At 47.0% G+C, this 22209-nt stretch overlaps 1 protein-coding gene across 9 annotated transcripts in view; it reads left to right on the top strand.

Annotated features, from left to right (window-relative positions):
* The window catches only part of ADCK1 (aarF domain containing kinase 1), a 126545-nt gene that overhangs the window by 4946 nt on the left and 99390 nt on the right, over positions 1 to 22209 (top strand). For all 9 annotated transcript variants that reach the window (XM_003260819.2, XM_030803519.1, XM_030803521.1 and 6 more), the window contains exons 2-3: positions 12968 to 13113; positions 16695 to 16778. In XM_003260819.2, the coding sequence (XP_003260867.2) occupies positions 12979 to 13113; positions 16695 to 16778 (219 nt within the window). In that variant the 5' untranslated portion in view covers positions 12968 to 12978. The remainder of the gene's footprint in view (positions 1 to 12967; positions 13114 to 16694; positions 16779 to 22209) is intronic.

Below are 22209 nucleotides of genomic sequence, written 5' to 3'. Positions count from 1 at the left end.
CGATCTTGGCTCACTGCAACCTCCACCTCCCGGGTTCAAGTGATTCTCCTGCCTCAGCCTCCCGAGTAACTGGGATTACAGGCACCTGCCACCATGCGTGGCTAAGTTTTGTATTTTTAGTAGAGACAGGGCTTCACCTCGTTGACCAGGCTGGTTTCAAACTCCTAACCTCAAGTGATCCACCTGCCTCGGCCTCCCAAAGTGCTGGGATTACAGGCGTGAGCTACCATGCTGGCCCAAAAATTACTCTTATATGGCTCGTTATAGAGAAATATTTGTCAACCTCTGTTCCAGACAGAGAACAGCAAGTGCAAAAGCTCTGGGAGGTCAGAATATGCCTGGCATGTTTGAGGAATGGCACAGAGGCCAGTGTGTTTGGAGTAGAATGAGTGAAGGGGAAAGTGGCAGTGCCTGAGAACCTAGAGGAAATTGAGAGTTAGACTATGTAAGACCTTGTCCAGGGGGCTCAGTCTGAAAAAAATCTCAAAAAACCTCCCAATCTTAGGTTCTACAATAGTGATGTTTATACATTCTATGGGAACAATTAGGAAAGTCACAAATCTTGTGAACTCTGATCACATGACTCCTGAGCAGTAAGGAATTATAGAAACTATGCTACATTTTAGCAGAGTTCTGGTTCCTCCCATAATCCTATTCTTATGGCTTTTTTTTTTTTTTTTTTAAAGGGGTGAGATCTTGTTGCTGGGGGCAGTGGCTCATAGCTGTAATCCCAGCACTCTGGGAGGCTGAGCTGGGCGGATTGCTTGAGGTCAGGAGTTTGAGAGATGAGTTCTCACTATGTTGCCCAGGCTGGTCTCGACTCCTGAGCTCAAGCGATCTTCCCGCCTCAGCCTCCCAAATTGTTGGGATTACAGGCATGAGCCACTGCGCCCAGCCTAAGATAACCACTCAGTCTCTTTTTTTTTTTTGAGACAGAGTCTTGCTCTGTTGCCCAGGCTGGTGTGATCTCGGTTCACTGCAACCTCCACCTCCCAGGTTCAAGTGATTCTCCTGCCTCAGCCTCCTGAGTAGCTGGGATTACAGCCGTGTGCCACCATGCCCAGCTAATTTTCGTATTTTTTTTTTTTTTTTTTGAGATGGAGGTTCGCTCTTGTTGCCCAGGCTGGAGTGCAATGGCATCATCTCGGCTCACTGCAATCTTCGCCTCCGGGGTTCAGGCAGTTCTCCTGCCTAAGCCTCCCGAGTAGCTGGGGTTACAGGCATATGCCACCACGCCCGGCTAATTTTATATTTTTAGTAGAGACAGGGTTTCTCCATGTTGGTCAGGCTGGTCTTGAACTCCCGACCTCAGGTGATCCACCTACCTCGGCCTCCCAAAGTGCTGAGATTACAGGCGTGAACCACCATGCCCGGCAATTTTTGTATTTTTAGTAGAGATGAGGTTTTCCCATGTTGGCCAGGCTGGTCTTGAACTCCTGATCTCAAGTGATCCACCTGCCTCAGCCTCTCAGAGTGCTGGGATTACAGGCATGAGCCACCACTCCTGGCCTAAGAGTGACTCCCTAAGAGAGACCTGACCAAGACAGAAATTGGCTTCAAGAGTGTTGGTCAAGTGACACATAGACACAGGCAGCACAACAAAACATATGAAATAACAGAAGCCTTTCCTGACAGATCCACTGGAGAAAAGGGTGCCCATGAGGGTGGAGAGGAAGCCTGGAGACAGCAGGGAGTTCAACCAGCAGGTGTGTGGGAGCGAGGAGAGAGATCAAGAGAGGAGGCCTGTGCACCAAAGCCTTTTTTGGGGTCCAGAGTGTTAAGCCAGGCAGATTTCTCATGGGGAGTTCTAATTGGTGGGTTTACAATAAGCAGGCATGAGTTCTGTGGAGTCACACAGTGACTGAGGGGTGGTCACTGTGGAATATCTGCACAGTCCATGCTGGGTGTGCAGGTTGGTGGGGTGATTAAAGTAGGTTGTAGGTAGCTGTGCCATAGTGGGATGTTCATCAGGAGGCATCGTCCAAGGCAGATTTCTGGATCAATCACATTGAGGAACTGGGAGGACATAGAGAACTGAAACTGTCAAGGGTTTGACATGCCTCTGGCCTTAGAAAGTTAAAACTATGTTCAAAATGGATGCCAAGGCAACATAAAATTATAGACAGTCACTACATTTATTTATTAATTTATTTTGAGACAGGGTTTTGTTCTTGTTGCCCAGGCTGGAGTGCAATGGTGCGATCTCAGCTCACTGCAACCTCTGCCTCCTGGGTTCAAGTGATTCTCCTGCCTAAGCCTCCTGAGTAGCTGGGATTACAGGTGCCCAGCACCACGCCCAGTTAATTTTTGTATTTTTAGTAGAGATGGAGTTTCACCATGCTGGCCAGGCTTGTCTCTAACTCCTGACCTCAGGTGATCCACCCGCCTCAGCCTCCCAAAGTACTGGGATTACAGGCGTGAGCCACTGCACCCAGCCCACTACATTTATTTATTCATTTATTTGTTAACAGATTCTTCCTTTTGGATCTAGTGGAGAGGGCAGATATAAGACCCAATCATTATCCATAAAAACAGTATATAATTAGACTAGTGAGGAATGAATGAGGAATTCTGAGTGATTGGCTCACAAAAAGCTACATGGAAGGATAATGAGGGATTGAGTGTGCAGGTATATTGTGGGAGAAAAAGGCTGGAAAGGTAAGTTGGGGTAAGAATTTGGTGGGCCTTGAGTGTCTTGCAAGGAGTTTGGGCTTTGTGGTAGGTGGAGAGGTGATAGGAATGGTATTAATACACTTGAGGATGACCATGATAACTTGAGTGGCAGAGTGAAGATTAATGGGATGTGGAGAAGTCAGTTCAGAATGGAGAATGGTTAAGTAGTTCAGGCAAGATATGATGGCCTACTTCCCCTGTTTATGTTTTATTTTTTAATACAAAAAATTTTTTGAGATGGAGTTTGGCTCTTGTTGCCCAGGCTGGATTGCAATGGCGTGATCTTGGCTCACTACAACTACTGCCTCCCGGGTTCAAGCGATTCTCCTGCCTCAGCCTCCTGAGTAGCTGGGATTACAGACGCCCACCACCACGCCTTGCCAATTTTTGCATTTTTAGTAGAAACAGCATTTCACCATGTTGGCCAGGCTGGTCTTAAACTCCTGACCTCAGGTGATCTGCCTGCTGGCCTCTCAAGTGCTGGGATTACAGGCTTGAGCCACTGTGCCTGGCCTCCCTGTTTATTAATTATTTGAGGTTATGCCAAATCCTGGTTCCTTAGGTGCTAGGAGTTTTTCATAAGTTCTTTGACTTTTCAGAAACAAAGAAATGAGGTTTAAAATCACAAGAGAGGCTGGGTGTGGTGGTTCAGGCCTGTAATCCCAGCACTTTGGGAGGCCAAGGTGGGAGTATCACCTGAGGCCAGGAGTTCGAGACCAACCTGACCAACATGTTGAAACCTCTTCTCTAATAAACATACAAAAAAAATTAGCCGGGCGTGGCACCTGCCTATTGTCCCAGCTACTCGGGAGGCTGAGGCAGGAGAATCACTTGAACCCAGGAGGCAGAGGCTGCAGTGAGCCGAGATCACACCAATGCACTCCAGCCTGGGTGACAGAGTGAAACTCTGTCTCAAAAAAAAAAAAAAAAAAAATTACAAGAGAGTCTCATTTACTGGGTATGTCAGGCATTGCCTTAAAGTAGTATTCAGTTAATTACTTTTTTTTTCTTGAGTCTTGCTCTGTTGCCTAGGGTAAATGCGGTGGCACTCACCACCACACTCACTGCAGCCTCGACCTTCCAGGCTCAAGTGATCCTCCTACCTCAGCCCCCCGAGTAGCTGGGAGTTCAGGGACACACCACCATGCCCAGCTAACTTTTTTATTGTTTATAGAGATGAGGTCTTGCTGTATTCTTCAGGCTAGTCTTGAAATCCTGGACTCAAGCAACCTTCCCACCTTGGCCTCCCAAAGTGCTGGGCTTAATGGCATGAGCCACGACACCTGGCCAGTTAATTCTTACAATGACCCTAGAAGGTGGGTACTCTCAAGAGCTCCCCTTCATAGATAATTATGCGGAAGCTGCAAGCAGTTGTGACTTACTCAAGGTGTTCAGAGGCTGGGTTCTTTTTTTTTTTTTTTTGAGACGGAGTCTTGCTCTGTCTCCCAGGCTGGAGTGCAGTGGCGCGATTTCAGCTCACTGCAAGCTACCCCTCCTGGGTTCACGCCATTCTCTTGCCTCAGCCTCCCGAGTAGCTGGGACTACAGGTGCCCGCCATCACGCCCGGCTAATTTTTTTGTATTTTTAGTAGAGACGGGGTTTCACCACGTTAGCCAGGATGGTCTCGATCTTCTGACCTCGTGATCCGCCTGCCTCGGCCTCCCAAAGTGCTGGGATTATAGGCGTGAGCCACCGCGCCCGGCAAGGCTGGGTTCTTTACCCATGGTTGCTTCATACTGGCTTCCTAATGTGGGCTTCTCTGGATGCCCACAGGAAGGGCCCCTGGGTCACTCTCATGATCTTGACTGAAGAAGGAAGCTGTGTAAGGAGCTTAAGTCACTCAGTCTAATTTAAGGTCGGTTTCTGGATCTGATTAGACCTGTGTCTTGGTGGAAACAAAGTAAAGGGTGAGCTTGTTGCCCCTTTCAGCAGAAAATACTCCAGGCTGAGGGTGTAGAGAGCAAGGAGAAAGGGTAGGGTTAAGTGGGGGCCACCTAGAATGTTGGAAGTAGGGTGTGCAGAATTCCTCTGGGAGCTGATAGGCAGGGGAGCATTTGTTAAAGCCTGGCACTGGGTGAGGAGATAATAATAATGATAATAATACTAGTGCTAATAATGGAGGATAATAGCATCTGCCACTCTTGAGTTCTTACCGTGTAGGTGGCACCTTGCTAAGCATTTTACATGATTTATCTCATTTCCCACCACTCCATCAAGCAGGTATTGCTGTTATCCCCATTGCGTATGGACAAGATCACGAGGTTCAGAGAGATTTAGCAGCCTGCCTATGGTCACCCAGTTCATAAGTGGCCATGCCAGGACTCAAACCTGGGCTGATTAGACTCCAGAGTTCATGATCTCAGTCACTACACTCTCCTGTCCAAAAAGAATCCTTGCCTAGGTGCAATGGCTCAATGCCTGTAATCCCAGCACTTTGGGAGACCAAGGTGGGAAGATTGTTTGAGTCCAGGAGTTCAAGACCAACTTGAGCAACATAGAGAGACCCCCGTCACTATAAAATTGATACAAAAAAATATTAGCCGGACATAGTGGTTTGTGCCTATGGTCCCAGCTACTTTGGGGGCTGAGGTGGGAGGATTGCCTGAGCCCAGGAGGTCGAGGCTGTGAGTGAGCTGTGATTGCACCACTGCACTCCAGCCTGGGTGGCAGATTAAACCCCTGTCTCCATAGCAACAACAACAAGAACAACAATGACAACACCCCAAAATAATCCTTGGCTTATTAAAATATTGGCATAATAAAATTGGGACAGGGAAATTTTCATAAAATAAAGAGAAATATCAAGGAAATAAAGAGCATGCTAGAAAGCAAGGTTTAATTTATTCTTTTAATTTATTATTTTCCAGCTTTATTGAGGTGTAATTGACAAATAATTGTATCTATTCAAGGTGTACAACTTGATGATTTGATATATGTGTACTGTGTAGTGATTACCACAATCAATCAACATATCCATCACCTCAGATAGTTACCCTTTTGTGTATGTATGGTGAGGACACTTAAGATCTGCTCTCTTAGCAAATTTCAAGTAAACAATACAGTAGTATTAACTATAGTTTCCATGTTGTACATTAGATTCCCCAGAACTTATTCATCTTGTAACTGAAACTTTGTACCTTTGACTAATATCGCCTCATTTCCCTCAAACCCCCAGCCCCTGGTAACCATAGTTCTAACCTCTGCCTCTAAGAGTTTGACTTCTTTTTTTTCTTTTTGAGACAGAGTCTCCCTCTGTTGCCCAGGCTGGAGTGCAGTGGCACGATCTCCGCTCACTGCAAACTCCGCCTCCCGGGTTTGCGCCATTCTCCTGCCTCAGCCTCCCGAGTAGCTGGGACCACAAGCGCCTGCCACCACGCCCGGCTAATTTTTTGTGTTTTCAGTAGAGACGGGGTTTCACTGTGTTAGCCAGGATGGTCTCGATCTCCTGACCTCGTGATCCGCCCGCCTCGGCCTCCCACAGTGCTAGGATTACAGGCGTGAGCCACCGCGCCCAGCGAGTTTGACTTCTTTAGATTCCACATTAGAGTGAGATCATGCAGTATTTGTCTTTCTGTGTCTGGCTTATTTCACTTAGCAAAATGTTCTCTAGGTTCATCCATGTTGTCACCAATGGCAGGCTTCCTTACTTTTTATGGCTGGATAATATTCCATAGTGTGTGTGTATATATATGTATTTCACAATTTCTTTTTTTTTTTTGAGATGGAGTCTCGCTCTTTCACCCAGGCTGGAGTGCAGTGGCGCGATCTTGGCTCACTGCAGGCTCCGCCTCCCGGGGTTCACGCCATTCTCCTGCCTCAGCCTCCCGCGTAGCTGGGACTACAGGCGCCTGCCACCTCGCCCGACTAATTTTTGTATTTTTAGTAGAGACGGGGTTTCACCGTGTTAGCCAGGATGGTCTCAATCTCCTGACCTCGTGATCCGCCCGCCTCGGCCTCCCAAAGTGTTGGGATTACAGGCGTGAGCCACCGTGCCCGGCCAGAAATGAGTTTCTTAAAATATTTTTTTTGAGATGGAGTTTCACTCTTGTTGCCCAGGCTGGAGTGCAATGGCGTGATCTTAGCTCACTGCAACCTCTGCCTCCTGGGTTCAAGCGATTCTGCCTCAGCCTCCCGAGTAGCTGGGATTACAGGCATGTGCCACCACGCCTGGCTAATTTTGTATTTTTACTAGAGACTGGGTTTCTCCGTGTTGGTCAGGCTGGTCTTGAACTCCTGACCTCAGGTGATCCACCTGCCTCGGCCTCCCAAAGTACTGGGATTATAGGCGTGAGCCACCGTGCTGGCTTTTAATTTTATTTTTATTATTTTTTTGGAGATGGAGTTTTGTTCTTGTTGCCCAGGCTAGAGTGCAATGGCATGGTCTCAGCTCACTGCAACCTCCATCTCCTGGGTTCAAGCAATTCTCCTGCCTCAGCCTCCCAAGTGGCTGGGACTATAGGTGTGCATCACTACGCCTGGCTAATTTTTGTGTTTTTAGTAGAGATGGGGTTTCACCATGTTGGCCAGGCTGGTCTCGAACTTCGACCTTGTGATCCGCCCGCCTTGGCCTCCCAAAGTGCTGGGATTACAGGCATGAGCCACATACAGCCTGAGTTTCTTAAATTATTTCCTTAAAAATCATTGCTTGCAGTTACCCTTGTAGAGTGAATACAGTCATCTGGTGTTGGGGAAGGCGAGGCCTGTTTTTGGGGAATATTCACTGATGAACTTGAACACTAAATTTCAGCAAAGCCTCTCTTTGTTTTCCTGTTTTTTTTTTTTTGAGTAGTCTCATGCTGTCACCCAGGCTGGAGTGTGCAGTGGTGCCACCTTGGCTTATTGCAACCTCTGCCTCCTGTTCAAGTGATTTTCCTGCCACAGCCTCTTGAGTAGCTGAAACTACAGGTGCATGCCACAACACCCGGCTAACTTTTGTATTTTTAGTAGAGACAGCGTTTTGCCATGTTGGCCAGGCTGGTCTCAAACTCCTGACCTCAGGTGATCCGCCTGCCTCGGCCTCCCAAAATGCTGGGATTACAGGTGTGAGCCACCACGCCCAGCCTTTTTTTTTTTTTTCTTTAATTTTATCTTTCTGAGACAGGGTCTCACTGTGTCACTGAGGCTGGGGTGCAGTGGCACAATCTCAGCTCACTGCAACCTTTGCCTCCTAGGCTCAAGTGATCCTCCCACCTCAGCCCCCCAGGCAGCTAAGACAACAGGTGCATGCCACCACACCCAGCTGATTTTCGTATTTTTTGTAGAGATGGGGTTTCGCTATGTTGCCTAGGCTGGTCTTGAACTTCTGGGCTCAAATGATCCTCCCATCTTGGCTTCCCAAAGTGCTGGGATTACAGGTGTGAGCCACTGCACCTGACCCCTTTTTTTTTCTGACCCATTGGTAGGCAATGAAGCCTCTCTTTACTGAAAACAAAAAAACAAAAAACCCTTTCTGGGCATGGTAGCTCACATCTGTAATCTCAGCACTTTGGGAGGCCAAGGTGGGCTGATCACTTGAGCTCAGGAGTTGGAGACCAGCCTGAGCAAAGGGCGAAACCCCATCTTTACAACAAAAATTAGCCCACTCCGGAGGCTGAGATGGGAGGATTGCTTGAACCCAGGAGGTTAAGGCTGCAGTAAGTTGAGATTATGCCATTGCATTCTGGCCTGGGTGACAGGGCAAGACACTCTCAAAAAAAAAAAAAAAAAAAAAAAAAAAAAAAGTAGAAGTGTGGCTCTCAAACTTGAGCTTTCAGACAAATCACTTGTTATCTTATTAAAATGCACATTCTCGAGTCTTACCCCTAGAGTGGGTAGTTCAGTGGCCCATGGGGTGGACTCTAGGAATCTACATTTCTTTCTTTTATTTTACTAAAAAATTTTTTCTTAATTTTTTTTTTTTTTTTGAGGAGGAGTCTCTGTTGCCCAGGCTGGAGTGCAGTGGCACTATCTCAGCTCACTGCAACTTCTACCTTCCAGGTTCAAGCAATTCTCTTGCGTCAGCCTGCCAAATAGCTGGGATTACCAGGCACATGACACCATGCCTGGCTAATTTTTTTTTTTTTTTTTTTTTTTCAGTACAGACGGGGTTTCACCATGTTGGTCAGGCTGGTCTGGAATTCTTGACCTTCCTGCCTTGGCCTCCCACCAAGCCTGGCCCAGGAATCTGCATTTTAAAAAATGTTTTAAAATTTTGTTTTGTCTTTTTTTTTTTTTTTTTCTTTAAAACAGGGTTTTGCTCCGTTGCCCAGGCTAGAATGCAGTGGCGTGATCATGGCTCATTTCAGCCTCGACCTCCTAGGCTCAAGGGATCCTCCCACTTCAGCATTTTGAGTAGCTGGGACTTGTAGGCGTAGGCTATCACTCCTGGCTAATGTTTAAATTTTTTGTAGAGATGAGGTCTCCCTTTTTTTCTTCCCCAGGCTGGTCTTGAACTCTTAGGCCGAAACAGTCCTCCCATTGTGGCCTTCCGAAGTGCTGGGATTATAGGCGTGAGTCACTGCCTCCAGCCAGGCACCTGCATTTTTTTTTTTTTTCTTTTTGAGATGGAGTCTCTTTCTGTGGCCCAGACTGGAGTGCAGTGGCATGATCTCAGCTCACTGCAACCTCCGCCTCCTGGGTTAAGTGATTCTCCTGCCCCTGCCTCCCGAGTAGCTGGGACTACAGGTGCACACCACCATGCCTGGCTAATTTTTGTATTTTTAGTAGAGACAAGGTTTCAGCATATTGGCCAGGCTGGTCTCGAACTCGTGACCTCGTGATCTGTCTGCCTTGGCCTCCCAAAGTCTTGGGATTACAGGTGTGAGCCACTGCATTTGGCTTTTTTTTTTTTTTTTTTTTTTTTTTTTTTTTGAGATGGAGTCTCCTTCTGCTGCCCAGGCTGGAATGCAGTGGTGCGATCTCAGCTCACTGCGACCTCCGCCTCCTGGGTTCAAGTGATTCTCATGTCTTAGCCTCCTAAGTAGCTGGGAGTACAGGTGTGTACTACCACACCCAGCTAACGTTAATAGAGATGGGGTTTCACCACGTTGGCCAGGCTGGTCTGGAACTCCTGACCTCAAGAGATCCGCCTGCCTGGGCCTCCCAGAGTGCTGGAATTATAGGCGTGAGCTACCGCTCTTGGCCTGGGAATCTGCATTTTTGAAATGGCATCCAGGCTAATATATTTTCAGGTGTTCCTCTGATTATACTTTAGAAATACTAGATTAGGAAATGAAGATTCCAAAGGGAAGAGCAGTGGAATTATAAAAAAGGACTATTGTGGTGTTATTGGTTTCTGTCCACTGTTCCTGGTTCATAACTCCCACAGCCCTTGTTACAGTTTTTGTTGGTGTGTGTTAGGCCTCAGGGCCAGGCCTTAGGAATCAGAATCTCTTTCCTGCCCTCCTCTCACCTGCCCCAAGGCAGGATTGTGATCTTTCCCCACGTTTCTGATTGTGGATCTTAAGCCCCTCCCTAGAGTAGGTTCTGCCCTATACACTGAGGGAAGGAATGCTGACGTCATGAAGCTTCCATTAAAAACCCAAGAACCCAAGAGGGCTGATAGCTGAGCACTTGGAGACTGGCAGAGTGTGGTGCGCCTAGGGAAGTCCTAGAAGCTTCATGCCCTTACCCTGTAACTGACCCTGCACATCTGTTCATCGTATCTTTTGCAGTCTCCTTTATAATAAGCCAGCAAACGTAAGTGTGTACCTGAGTTCTGTAAATTGCTGCAGCAGCTTGATCGAACCCAAAGAAGGGGTTGTGGGAACCCCAACTTGAAGCTGGTTGGTCAGAAGTTCCAGAGACCTGGACTTGTGACTGATGTTGTGGGGGGAAGTGGGGGATGCAGTCTTGGGGACCGGGCCCTCAACCCGTGGGATCTGACAGCATCTCCAGGTAGTAGATGGTAAATATATATATATGTATATATTTAAAAAATGTGGGTATATTATGAGGCATAAGTCAAAGTAGACTTTAAAGAAAATGAATTAGGCGTGGTGACTCACACCTGTAATCCCAGCACTTTGGGAGGCTGAGGCAGGCAGATCGCCTGAGGTCGGGAGTTCGAGACCAGCCTAGGCAAGATGGCAAACCCTGTCTTTACTAAAAATACAAAAATTAGCTGGGCATGGTGGTGGCCACCTGTAATCCCAGCTGCTCAGGAGGCTGAGGCAGGAGAAACGCTCAAACCTGGCAGGCAGAGGTTGCAGTGAGCCGAGATCGTGGCACTGCACTCCAGCCTGGGCGACAGAGCAAGACCCTGTTTCAAAGACAAATAAAATGAAGATAAGCTTGTTTGTAATAATAGTTTCCATACAAAGGGGAAACAGGCACAGAGCAGGGAGGTGACAGGCGCAGACTCATTCCAGAGCAGAGGGATGAGGGTACAAGGCGTGCAAGGCTGGCGCCTGCAAGCAGCTTGGTGGCGTGCCGCTGCTCTCATGTGGCACCTCTCTCCTGGCAGCTGCAGCTGTGGTCATGGACTTTAGTCTGACATAAATTGCTCATGAATTGAAGGGGAAGCACTCTGTTGGGTGCACTGGCCACAAAGAGTGACTGTGCAGCCACCTGGTGGACTGAGCAAGTACAAGTAGGGTGGGAAAAGGTCATATTGACCAGGAGTATGAATTTGAACAGATCAAATCAGCAGGTAGACATTAAGCCTCTAACTGTAAAACACTCCACAGGACTGTGAGTGGGCAGAGTAGTGACAGTCATGGTGTCTGCCCTCAAGGAGCCTCCATTCAAGACAAGGGGTAGTCTTCTTTTTTTTTTTTGAGACGGAGTCTCACTCTGTCACCCAGGCTGGAGTGCAGTGGCACAATCTCGGCTTACTGCAAGCTCCACCTTCTGGGTTCACGCCATTCTTCTGCCTCAGCCTCCTGAGTAGCTGGGACTACAGGTGCCCGCCACCATGCCTGGCAAATTTTTTGTATATTTTTTCGTAGAGACGGGGTTTCATCGTGTTAGCCAGGATGGTCTTGATCTCCTGACCTTGTGATCTGCCCGCCTCAGCCTCCCAAAGTGCTGGGATTACAGGCGTGAGCCACCACGCTGGGCCTCAAGGGGTAGTCTTCTGTAACCAAAGTAAATGTTTTGAAAATCAACCATACACAGAGGGCTCACCTGGCTGCTCCTGAGCAGCTGCCATTTTGGCTGTGGCCTGACCACTTTTGACCTGGGCGCAGTGGGCTAGTGATGCCTGTATGTGCATTGTGGTATCATGATAGACACAGTAGCGATGGTTAACCTGCTCTTCTGCTTTGCTTCTAAAATAACATTCTTCCTCTCTCCTGATCCCTTAGCCCTCTCTGCTTTTTTTTTGAGACAGGGTCTGGCTCTGTCACCCAGGCTGGAGTGTGGTGGCACGATCTCAGCTCACTGCAGTCTCCTCCTCCCGGGCTCAAACCATCCTCCCACCTCAGCCTCCTGAGTAGCTGGGACCACAGGCACGTGCCGTGATGCCTGGCTAATTTTTGTATTTTTCGTAGAGACGGGGTCTCGTCTTGTTGCCCAGGCTGGTCTGGAGCTCCTGGACTTGAGCGATCTGCACACCTTGGCCTCCTAAAGTGTTGGTATTACAGACGTGAGCCACCATGCTCGGCCTCTCTCTGCTTTTCTTGTCAGCATTTATACCAGCTCTGATATTCTATAGGGATCTATCTGTGTAAGCTCCAAGTGGGCAAGAGCTTTGTTTTGTTCACTGTCTTTCCCCATATCTAGAACAGTGTCGAAGGAAGGACTTTGAGGACTGACTTGCCCCAGGTACTATGCTAAGGATTTTATGTACATTATTTCATTTTATCCCAACTACTTTTGAGGTAGGTATTATCCTGTTTTACAAACGAAGAAACTAAGGCTTGGCCGGGCGCGGTGGCTCACGCTTGTAATCCCAGCACTTTGGGAGGTCGAGGCGGGCGGATCACGAGGTCAGGAGATCGAGACCACGGTGAAACCCCGTCTCTACTAAAAATACAAAAAATTAGCCGGGCGTGGTGGCGGTCGCCTGTAGTCCCAGCTACTCGGAGAGGCTGAGGCAGGAGAATGGCGTGAACCCGGGAGGCGGAGCTTGCAGTGAGCCGAGATTGCGCCACTGCACTCCAGCCTGGGTGAAAAAGCGAGACTCCGTCTCAAAAAAAAAAAAAAAAAAAAAAAAAAAAAAAAAAAAAAAAAAAAAGAAACTAAGGCTCAGTGAGATTAACGAAATGACCCAAGGTCATATAATCTAAGTGGTAGAGCTGGGATTTGAACTTCAGTTTGACTAACTATGAAACTCTTAACTGCTATTCTTTCTCAACTTTCCCTTTTTCTGCAGGATCTGGGGACATGGCCAGAAAGGCTCTCAAGATTGCTTCGTGGACCAGCATGGCTCTTGCTGCTTCTGGCATCTACCTCTACAGTAACAAGTACTTGGACCCTAATGACTTTGGCGCTGTCAGGGTGGGCAGAGCAGTTGCTACGGTAGGTTTTTCCCATTTGGGGGTAGCAGAGAAGCTGCAGGATTACTTGCAGGTGTTCATACGTGTAGCAGATAGATATGCCTGTTATACATATGTGGAGATACTTGTGTATCCTTACATGTGCAAAAGCTCCATCTGCACAGGTGTACACATATGGATGTGTGTCCTCATATTCCTTTATTCCTGTACCTCAGGGGTTCCTGTGATCCCGAGGTAACATAGAATGGGACTGCACTGGGTCTGTGTTCTGAAGCCTTTACATTTTAGGTTCTGTATCTTATTTTAGCAACACACCAGGAGGGGCCGTGCTCTTCAGCAAATGCATGTGCAAGGAGGACTTTACAGTTCTGATTAAATTCTACTAGAAAACTCAATCTCTCTCCAGTGAGCTAGGATGAATGGTTCCTGATGCAGGACTCATACCCAGATGGTCTAGCCCTCAGAGAACTTTGCGGGATCCCCTCCAGTCTCCAAACTGACAGAGAACCTGAGTTGAATATTTTATGTTTAGAGGTTTTCTCCGGTGGCTCAACAGGAACATCATCCTGGTGTGATCATGTCCTCTTAACTCTGCTGACAGCAACTTTCCCAGACATTCCTATAGAATTGTCCCATTGGTGGGTAGATGGCCACATGCCTCATGCTTGCTTTCCTCCTTTATCTGCTGCAGGATGAGCTCATGCTTTCTTCTCCTTCACGTAGATTCAGTCTGATGCACAGTCTATTGTGGTTGTCATCTCACCATCTTCTTAATACTCAGTGTTGTGAGGTGTCCTTTGAGCCCTGGCTCACAGGGGAGGGCACTGATATGCCTGTCCTCAAGGCTGAGCCGAGTCATAGAACCAATACCAACAAATAGACTTTGGATAATCAGGCTACGGAATATGAAACAATTCCCAAGTGTTTACCGAGTGCCTTACATGATTTGAAGGGCAGAAACAAACTGTGCCACCTAGACCCAGCTACGAAGTAGCTTCTGGTTGAGGAATGCCTACATGAATAGGTTAAAAAACAATAGAAATCCATGCATTGTGCCAAGATGGGTGATTCAGATGCCCGCTACTATGGCCAGACACTAGAGTGAGTGCTGTGGCCTGGGAGTCAGGATTGGTATCCTAGGGGTAGCAGGTTTTATTTTATGATATATATATATATGCATTTTTATTTTTATTTTTATTTTTTTGAGACAGGGTCTTGCTCTGTCGTCCAGGCTGGGATGCAGTGGTGTGATACCCACTTACTGCAACCTCCACCTCCTGGGATCAAGAGATCCTCCCGCCTCAGCTTCTCAAGTAGCTGGGACCACAGATGCCTGACACCACACCTGGCCAATTTCTGTATTTTTTTGTAGAGATAGGGTTTTACTATGTTGCCCGGGATGGTCTTAAACTCCTAGTCTCAAGCAATCTGCCCACCTTGGTCTCCCAAAGTGTTGGGATTATGGGTATGAGCCACTCTGCCAGGCCAATTTTACGTGTGTGTGTGTGTGTGTGGGTGTGTGTGTGTGTGTATACACACATATATGGTTGAGTAATGCCTATAGGAATAGGTTAAAAAACAATCCAAATCCATGCATCCAAATCCATATATATATATTTATTATTATTATTTTTTTGAGACAGAGTCTCACTCTGTCATCCAGGCTGGAGTGCAGTGGCACGATCTCATCTCAGCTCACTGCAGCCTTCACCTCCTGGGTTCAAGTGAACACATCTGGCTAATTTCTGTATTTTTAGTAGAGAGGGGGTTATACCACGTTGGCCAGGCTGGTCTCGAACTCCTGACCTCAAATGATCTGCCGGCCTTGGCCTCCCAAAGTGCTGGGATTACAGATGTAAGCCACCACACCCAGCCCGTATATATATATTTTTAGACTAGTCAAGTGCAATAGTGAGAAGGGGAGAAACAGTAGAGCAAGGAGTTTGATCTGTGACTGACTGTGAACAATCAGTTGAGATAACTCAATACCTTCAGGCCAGCGAGAAGCAGGTTTTAAATGGAATCTTAGAGATTTGAATAGTTGGAAAGGAGGGAGGAAGATATGGATCAGGAATGGAATCTTAGAGATTTGAATAGTTGGAAAGGAGGAGGAAGATACGCTTTATAAACCAGCCACAAAGCTGTCCATTTTTTAAAGGCCAGAGCTCTGGTCTGGATTGTCCTTGAACACTACTCAGTGACCAAGTCTTGCTTGTGGTTGGTGTCCAGCAAGTGTATGTCGAATAGGATAAAGCTTTGTAGAGTGCAAAGGAAGAAACTCTTCTTTTTTTTTTTTTTTTTTGAGAAGGAGTCTCGCTCTTTCACCCAGGCTGGAGTGCAGTGGCGCGATCTCGGCTCACTGCAGGCTCCGCCCCCCGGGGTTCACGCCATTCTCCTGCCTCAGCCTCCCGCGTAGCTGGGACTACAGGTGCCCGCCACCTCGCCCGGCTAATTTTTTTTTTTTGTATTTTTAGTAGAGACAGGGTTTCACCGTGTTAGCCAGGATGGTCTCGATCTCCTGACCTCGTGATCCGCCCGCCTCGGCCTCCCAAAGTACTGGGATTATAGGCGTGAGCCACCGCGCCCGGCAAAAACTCTTCTTAATATCAACTTTGTAAGTCCTTGAACTTCTAGGGTCTCAGTTACTCAATTCTATAAAGGAAGGTTTGGGGTAGATAATCCCTAAGGCCCTTCCATGCCTAGGATATCTTGGAGATTGGAATTTTCTGATTCACTCTGGATAAGGAAACACAGAATCAAGACTTATGCTGTTAGGGCCAGGAGCGGTGGCTTATGCCTGTAATCCCAGCACTTTGGGAGGCTGAGGTGGAAGGATCACCTGAGGTCAGGAGTTCGAGACCAGCCTGGCCAACATGACGAAATCCCATCTCTACTAAAAATACAAAAATTAGCCGGGTGTGGTGGCATGTGCATGTAATCCCAGCTACTTGACTGAGGCAGGAGAATTGCTTGAACCTGGAAGGCAGAGGCTGCAGTGAGCCAAGATCGCCGAGATCATGCCAGTGCACTCCAGCCTGGGTGACAGAGCAAGACTCTGTCTCGAAAAAAAAAAAAAAAAAGACATACTATTAGAGCAAACATACATATAAAATAATGTTTATTTGTGATGTGGAGAAGTGGGCTAAGTTTACGTAACAGCTTTATTCAAGTAGCTTTGATTGAGCATTTACTCAATGTGCCTGGCAGTGTAAAAGGTGCTGTGGTAAGTGATGGACAGGAAGGACAAGCCCCCGTGCTTCTAGAGCTTAGAGTTTAAGCTTATAGGAAGAGACAGTTCATAAACAAGGAAACAAATGAGCAAGGTAATGTTGGATGGTGGTTTGTTATGATAAATAATTGAATGTTTCTGGTAAAAGGGGCAATTTTAGAGTGGGCCCCTGCACAGGTGGCATTTGCACAGAGTCCTGAATGACAGGAGGAAGCTAGCTAGAATAAGATCCAGGGGCCGGGCATCTTAGGGATGGGACTGGCCACTCCCCCAGACATAGCAGCTGTGTCAGGGACCTGTACTGCGAGGTTTGGGCAGAGTAGTTGTACTTAATGTCCAGGTGCTAAGCTTTTCTCCACTGCCTTGGTTCACAGACGGCTGTCATCAGTTATGACTACCTCACTTCCCTGAAGAGTGTCCCTTATGGCTCAGAGGAGTACTTGCAGCTGAGATCTAAGGTAAGTAACCCGTGGGACCCATCTGAGCCAGGCCAGGACTGGATAACACTTGAACTGCTATGCTCAAGTGATCCTCCCACCTCAGCCCCCCAAAGTGCTGGGATTAAAGGCATGAGCCACTGCGCCCGGCCTAGGATTGGATAAATTCTGAAGCAGCTGCCTAGCCACGAAGCTGTCCTGTGTACAGCTGGAATTGGGCAGAGGGCAGTGTAGGGGATTGAGGCTGGGGGGATTGGCCACTGAGGGTTTGGAAGGAAGGAGGGGAGGACCACTTCTTCCTTCACATAGAGGTTTCAGTGCTTCTGAGGGGTGCTGTCAGACTGTCATCAAGCTGGATGCCATGGTACTGAAGTTATCAATTTGCAAGGTGCTGTGAGAGAGGCCAGTGTGTGTTTCTGGTGAGTACAAGTGTCTGGGATGACTCAGGAGGGATGTAGGCTCTGTCCCACAGATAACTCAGCTGGCTTCTAAATGGTTTTGTCAGGCAAAACCCAATTGAAAGAGGTTACTTGCTGTCCTATCCTCTGAGGGCTACTCTGGGGCCTCTTGTAGGCCTCTGAGTCGAGCTGTCAACCCCAAACTCTCTGTCGTCACTTGGAACAGGGTAGTTGATGTTGATATGTGTTTAGATATCCCAGAGACTTGGGAGATCAAACAAGAGGGCATTTTTTGTGGATATAGGTTGAGTTTGAGGTCAAGTGTAGATACCTTTGGCTTCTCCAGAGAGAGGTTTGTGATAGATTGGCATGTCTGTGCTCAGGCAGTCCCCTCAGCCAGGAATGCCCTTTGCCCCTTAGAAAAGTCCTCGTCATCCTTCTGGACTCAGCTCAAGCTCCCCTCTGTGGTGCTTTTCTTCTCAGTTTTCCTATGTGGATGGAATAATTAATTTCTAAATTTTTATTTAAACTTTTTATTATGGCAATTTCAACCATCCACAAGAGTAGAGAGAACAGTAGAATGAACTCTGGTGGAACGTCATATAGCTTCAGAAACTATCAACATTTTGCCCATCTTGTTAGTAATCTTTCCCCCCTTTATTTGTTCTTTTATTTTTTTTATTTATTGAGACGGAGTCTCACTCCATCACCCGGTCTGGGGTGCAGTGGTGCGATCTCGGCTCATTGCAACCTCTGCTTCCTGGATTCAAGTGATTCTCCTGCCTCAGCCTCCTGAATGGCTGGGATTACATACGTACACCATCACACTTGGCTGATTTTTGTATTTTTAGTAGAAACAGAGTTTAGCATGTTGTCCAGGCTGTTCTTGAACTCCTGACTTCAAGTAAGCCACCTGCCTTGGCCTCCCAAAGTGCTGGGATTACGGGTGTGAGCCACTGTGCCAGGCCTGTTTCATTTATTTTTTTATTCATTCATTTTTAAATTTTTATTTATTTATTTATTTATTTATTTATTTATTGAGACAGAGTCTTACTCTGTGGCCCAGGCTGGAGTGAAGTGGTGTGATCTTGGCTGAGGCACTTCTCCTGCCTCAGCCTCCCAAGTAGCTGGAATTACAGGTGCAGGCCACCACGCCTGGCTAATTTTTGTGTTTTTAGTAGAGACAGGGTTTCGCCATGACAGCCAGGCTGGTCTTGAACTCCTGGCCTCAAGTGATCCGCCGCCTCAGCCTCCTGAAGTGCTGGGAAAACAGGTGTGACCCACCATGCCCGGCTTCATTCACTTAATTTCTTTTTTCCCAAAATATTTAAATGCAAATCTCAGGCATCACATTGTTTTGTCTGTAAATACTTTAGTATGTATCTCCAGTAGATAAGGACCTTTAAAAAAATATAACCAGAAGACCATGATCATACCTAACAAAACTGACAATTCCTTAATAATCTCTAATAGATAGTCCAGGTTCAATTTCCCTTGTCCCCAAAATGTCTGTCTTTCTGTGTTTCTCTTTCTTTCTTTCTTTCTTTCTTTCTTTCTTTCTTTCTTTCTTTCTTTCTTTCTTTCTTTCTTTCTTTCTCTTTCTCTCTCTTTCTCTCTCTCTCTCTTTCTTTCTCTCTTTCTTTTCTCTTCCTTCCTTCCTTCCTTCCTTCCTTCCTTCCTTCCTTCCTTCCTTCCTTCCTTCCTTTTTTCTTTCTTTTTCTTTCTTTTCTTTCTTTCTGAGTCTTGCTCTGTTGCCCAGGCTGGACTTGGCTCACTGCAACCTCCATCTCCCGGGTTCAAGCCATTCTCCTCCCTCAGCCTCCCTAGTAGCTGGGATTACAGGCACGCACCATCACGCCTGGCTAATTTTTGTATTTTTAGTAGAGACTGGGTTTCATCGTGTTGGCCAGGCTGGTCTTGAACTCCTGACCTCAAGTGATCCACCCACCTTGGCCTCCCAAAGTGCTGGGATTACAGGCGCGAGCCACCATGCCCAGCCCCAAAATGCCTTTTTATAGTTTGTTCAAATCTGGGTCAAAATGTCCAAATAAGGTAGATATATTAAGGTTGACATTTTGTACATCTTTAAAAATCTATAACATTTCCTCGCTCTCCCTCTTTTTTGAGTTGTTTGTTGAAGAAACCAGATACTTTATCCTGTAGAATTTTCTATCTTCAGGATTTGGCTGATTGCATCTTCGAAGTGTTATTTAATGGGAAATACATTCAAATAGTACATAAATCAAAATATACAGTATTTGAAACATACAAAATGACCCTCCTACCCTTGTTCCTCAGGTACCCAATTTTCTTGCCTGGAGGCAATTATTATTTCTTGTGCACCCTTCCAGAGACGTCTTCCTATTTGAATTTAATCATTTTATCTTTATTCTTGCCACAGACGATAGTTGGTTACATGCCTTTCTTTTTAGACTATCCGTTCCTTTAGATCAGGGATTGAGTCTTTGATTTGTTGATCTTGTATCTCTAGCGATGATGCGTAGGCCTGCGTTGATTTAATGTCTGTTTCAATGCCAGCCTGTACCCTGCCACCTCCCTACCTTTGGGGAGGTCCCAGACAGAGCATGAGGTTAATAGTTAGAAGACCCGAGTTTGTGGCTTAGCTAAGCCGGCTTTGGGAAATTCATTTAGCCTTTTGGAGATGCCATTTGTCATTAGAGATGGTTATGCCACTTACTCAGGATTATGTAGATAATATCTCAGTACCTTGTAAAATAGAAAGCAGGTATCAAAAACAAGTCAGATGTCTCCTACAAGGTATGTTCCATGAGGACAGAGACTTGGTCTGTGCTGTGAATCTCCATGTCTGCAGCATCCATCACCAGGATGTGACAGGTCCTGAATAAAGGTTTGTTGAATGAACGAATGAATGAAATGTTAGTTTTTTTTTTTTTTTTTTTTTGAGACGGAGTTTTTGCTCTTGTCACCCAGGCTAGAGTGCAGTGGCACAATCTCGGCTCACTGCAACCTCCTCCTCCTGGGTTCAAATGATTCTCCTGCCTCAGCCTCCCAAGTAGCTGGGACTACAGGCACCGAAATGTTAGATTTTATGGAGGATCTCAAAGTCCCTGCTTCTGAGACATAATTGCCCACTGCGCTTCCTTGCCCCTCTTTCTCCAGCTAACCGGTGCTATGGGCCTTGGCACCCACTGGTGTGACATTCTATGGAGAGCTTGCAGGCTCAGACACAGGGGCAAGGCCTCTGCTTTATGAAATCTGCAGAGGAGGCAGGTGATGGGTGTCAAAAAGACAGTTGCCTGTCACATGTCACATGTAAGTCATCTGAAAGGCAGTGACACTGCATCTCCTGGAGAAGTTGGCAGTTTTAGGGGATGCAGTAAGGAAAGTGCAGCCTGGCATTTGACAAGAGAGCAGCACGTGGTGTCTGTCACCAGATTACAGGGCGTAGGCCCGTCTCTGGGAGTTGTGCCTGGGAAGGGGAAGCTGGCTGGCACTAAGAGCACGAGTAAATACCGCAGGAGTGTTTTCTTCCATTGGAGCGCTTATCACTTCTCGTTAGTGTGGCTGATAAAGGAATGAGTGAAGGGTAAAACATAATTATCTCAACTGTCAAGTCAGCATCTCCAGGTCCCAGAGTATGTCAGAGCCAGGAGGCTAACTCAGCAGGTGGTGACTTCGAGCACTTTCAAGGTTGGTGCAGGCAGGCTGGGATCTCAGTGATTCAGCTCTGGAACCAGAGGGCTGAGAGCCAACGTCAAGAAGTGTGTTCTAGAGGCATAGTGGCCCTTTGCTAGGCAGCCAAGGTGGTGGGGAGGGGCTCATGTGCTTTGGAGAACCAGATCCCTGGTGTTCAGGATGCTTATAAACTGAGATGTGTGTGAGCTGGCTTATTCATAAAGCATACAGAAGTCACTGCTGGTGTAGACATCCAGGAATGGGGCTGGAGGAGAGAAGATAGAGTTGATTCTGATGAGGGTTTGTGATGTAGTGGATATTTGTTAATTTTTCAGTTTAGAAGCCATTCTCATTTTGGGGACCAGCATATAAACTTTCCTCTGGGGAGCCACTGTATTGATGTACACTCTGTGAGTTTGGGAAGGGCTCACCCCACCCTTATTAGCCAGGTGATTAGTGGAGTCTATTCTGCCGGCCCTAGAGATTGATTCAGGAAACCTGAGCACCTGAGCCAGTTTTGGCCAGTGCGCAGGACTTTTCTGGGAAGAGCAGCTCCCTCTTTTCTGCTGAGTGAGCTGGGAGTGTAAGATCTTGGCTTGGAGCTGTTGGCAGCCATCTTTGCCACCATGAAGAGAAAGCCTGTCTGTGAATGGAGCTAGTATTGCAAAGAAATGCATAATTTGTCTGGGCGCGGTGGCTCACGCCTGTAATCCCAGCACTTTGGGAGGCCGAGGTGGGTGGATCACGAGGTCAAGAGAGCGAGACCATCCTGGCCAACGTGGTGAAACCCTGTCTCTACTAAAAATACAAAAATTAGCTGGGCGTGGTGGCAGGCGCCTGTAGTCCCAGCTACTCGGGAGGCTGAGGCAGGAGAATTACTTGAACCTGGGAGGTGGAGGTTGCAGTGAGCTGAGATTGCGCCACTGCACTCCAGCCTGGCTACAGAGTGAGACTCCATCTCAAAAAAAAAAAAGAAATGCATAATTTGAGTCCCTAGATCTACATCTAGCTGAAATGGAAGCTAGACTACTGCTGGAATTTCAGTTATATCTACCAGGAAATTCTTTTTTTTTTTGCCTAAGTCGGTTTTAGTTAAGTTTGCTGTTTCTTGCAGCCAAATGAGTCCTTATATACTGTGGATTCTTGAAGAAACATACTGGTGTTATTTTTTTTTTCTTTTTCTTTTTTCCTATGGCCCTCAGTTTGCCACTTAAACATGCCGGGTCTTTTAAGCATAAATGGAGTTTTGATAGTCACGGGAGGGCCCGTATCTCAAGGGAAGAAATGAAATTCAAAAATTTTAGTGCCTAAGGAGGGTGCAGAGAGGTTTGGATGGTGCTGGGTAGAATTGGAGCCATTTTGGATCTGGAGCCAGGTCCCCTGGCACCTAGTCCTGC

This window comes from Nomascus leucogenys, chromosome 22a (genome assembly GCF_006542625.1).
Source record: "Nomascus leucogenys isolate Asia chromosome 22a, Asia_NLE_v1, whole genome shotgun sequence".
NCBI lineage: Eukaryota > Metazoa > Chordata > Mammalia > Primates > Hylobatidae > Nomascus > Nomascus leucogenys.
Note: the sequence above shows the minus strand (reverse complement) of the source record. Positions and strands in the feature narration are given on the sequence as shown.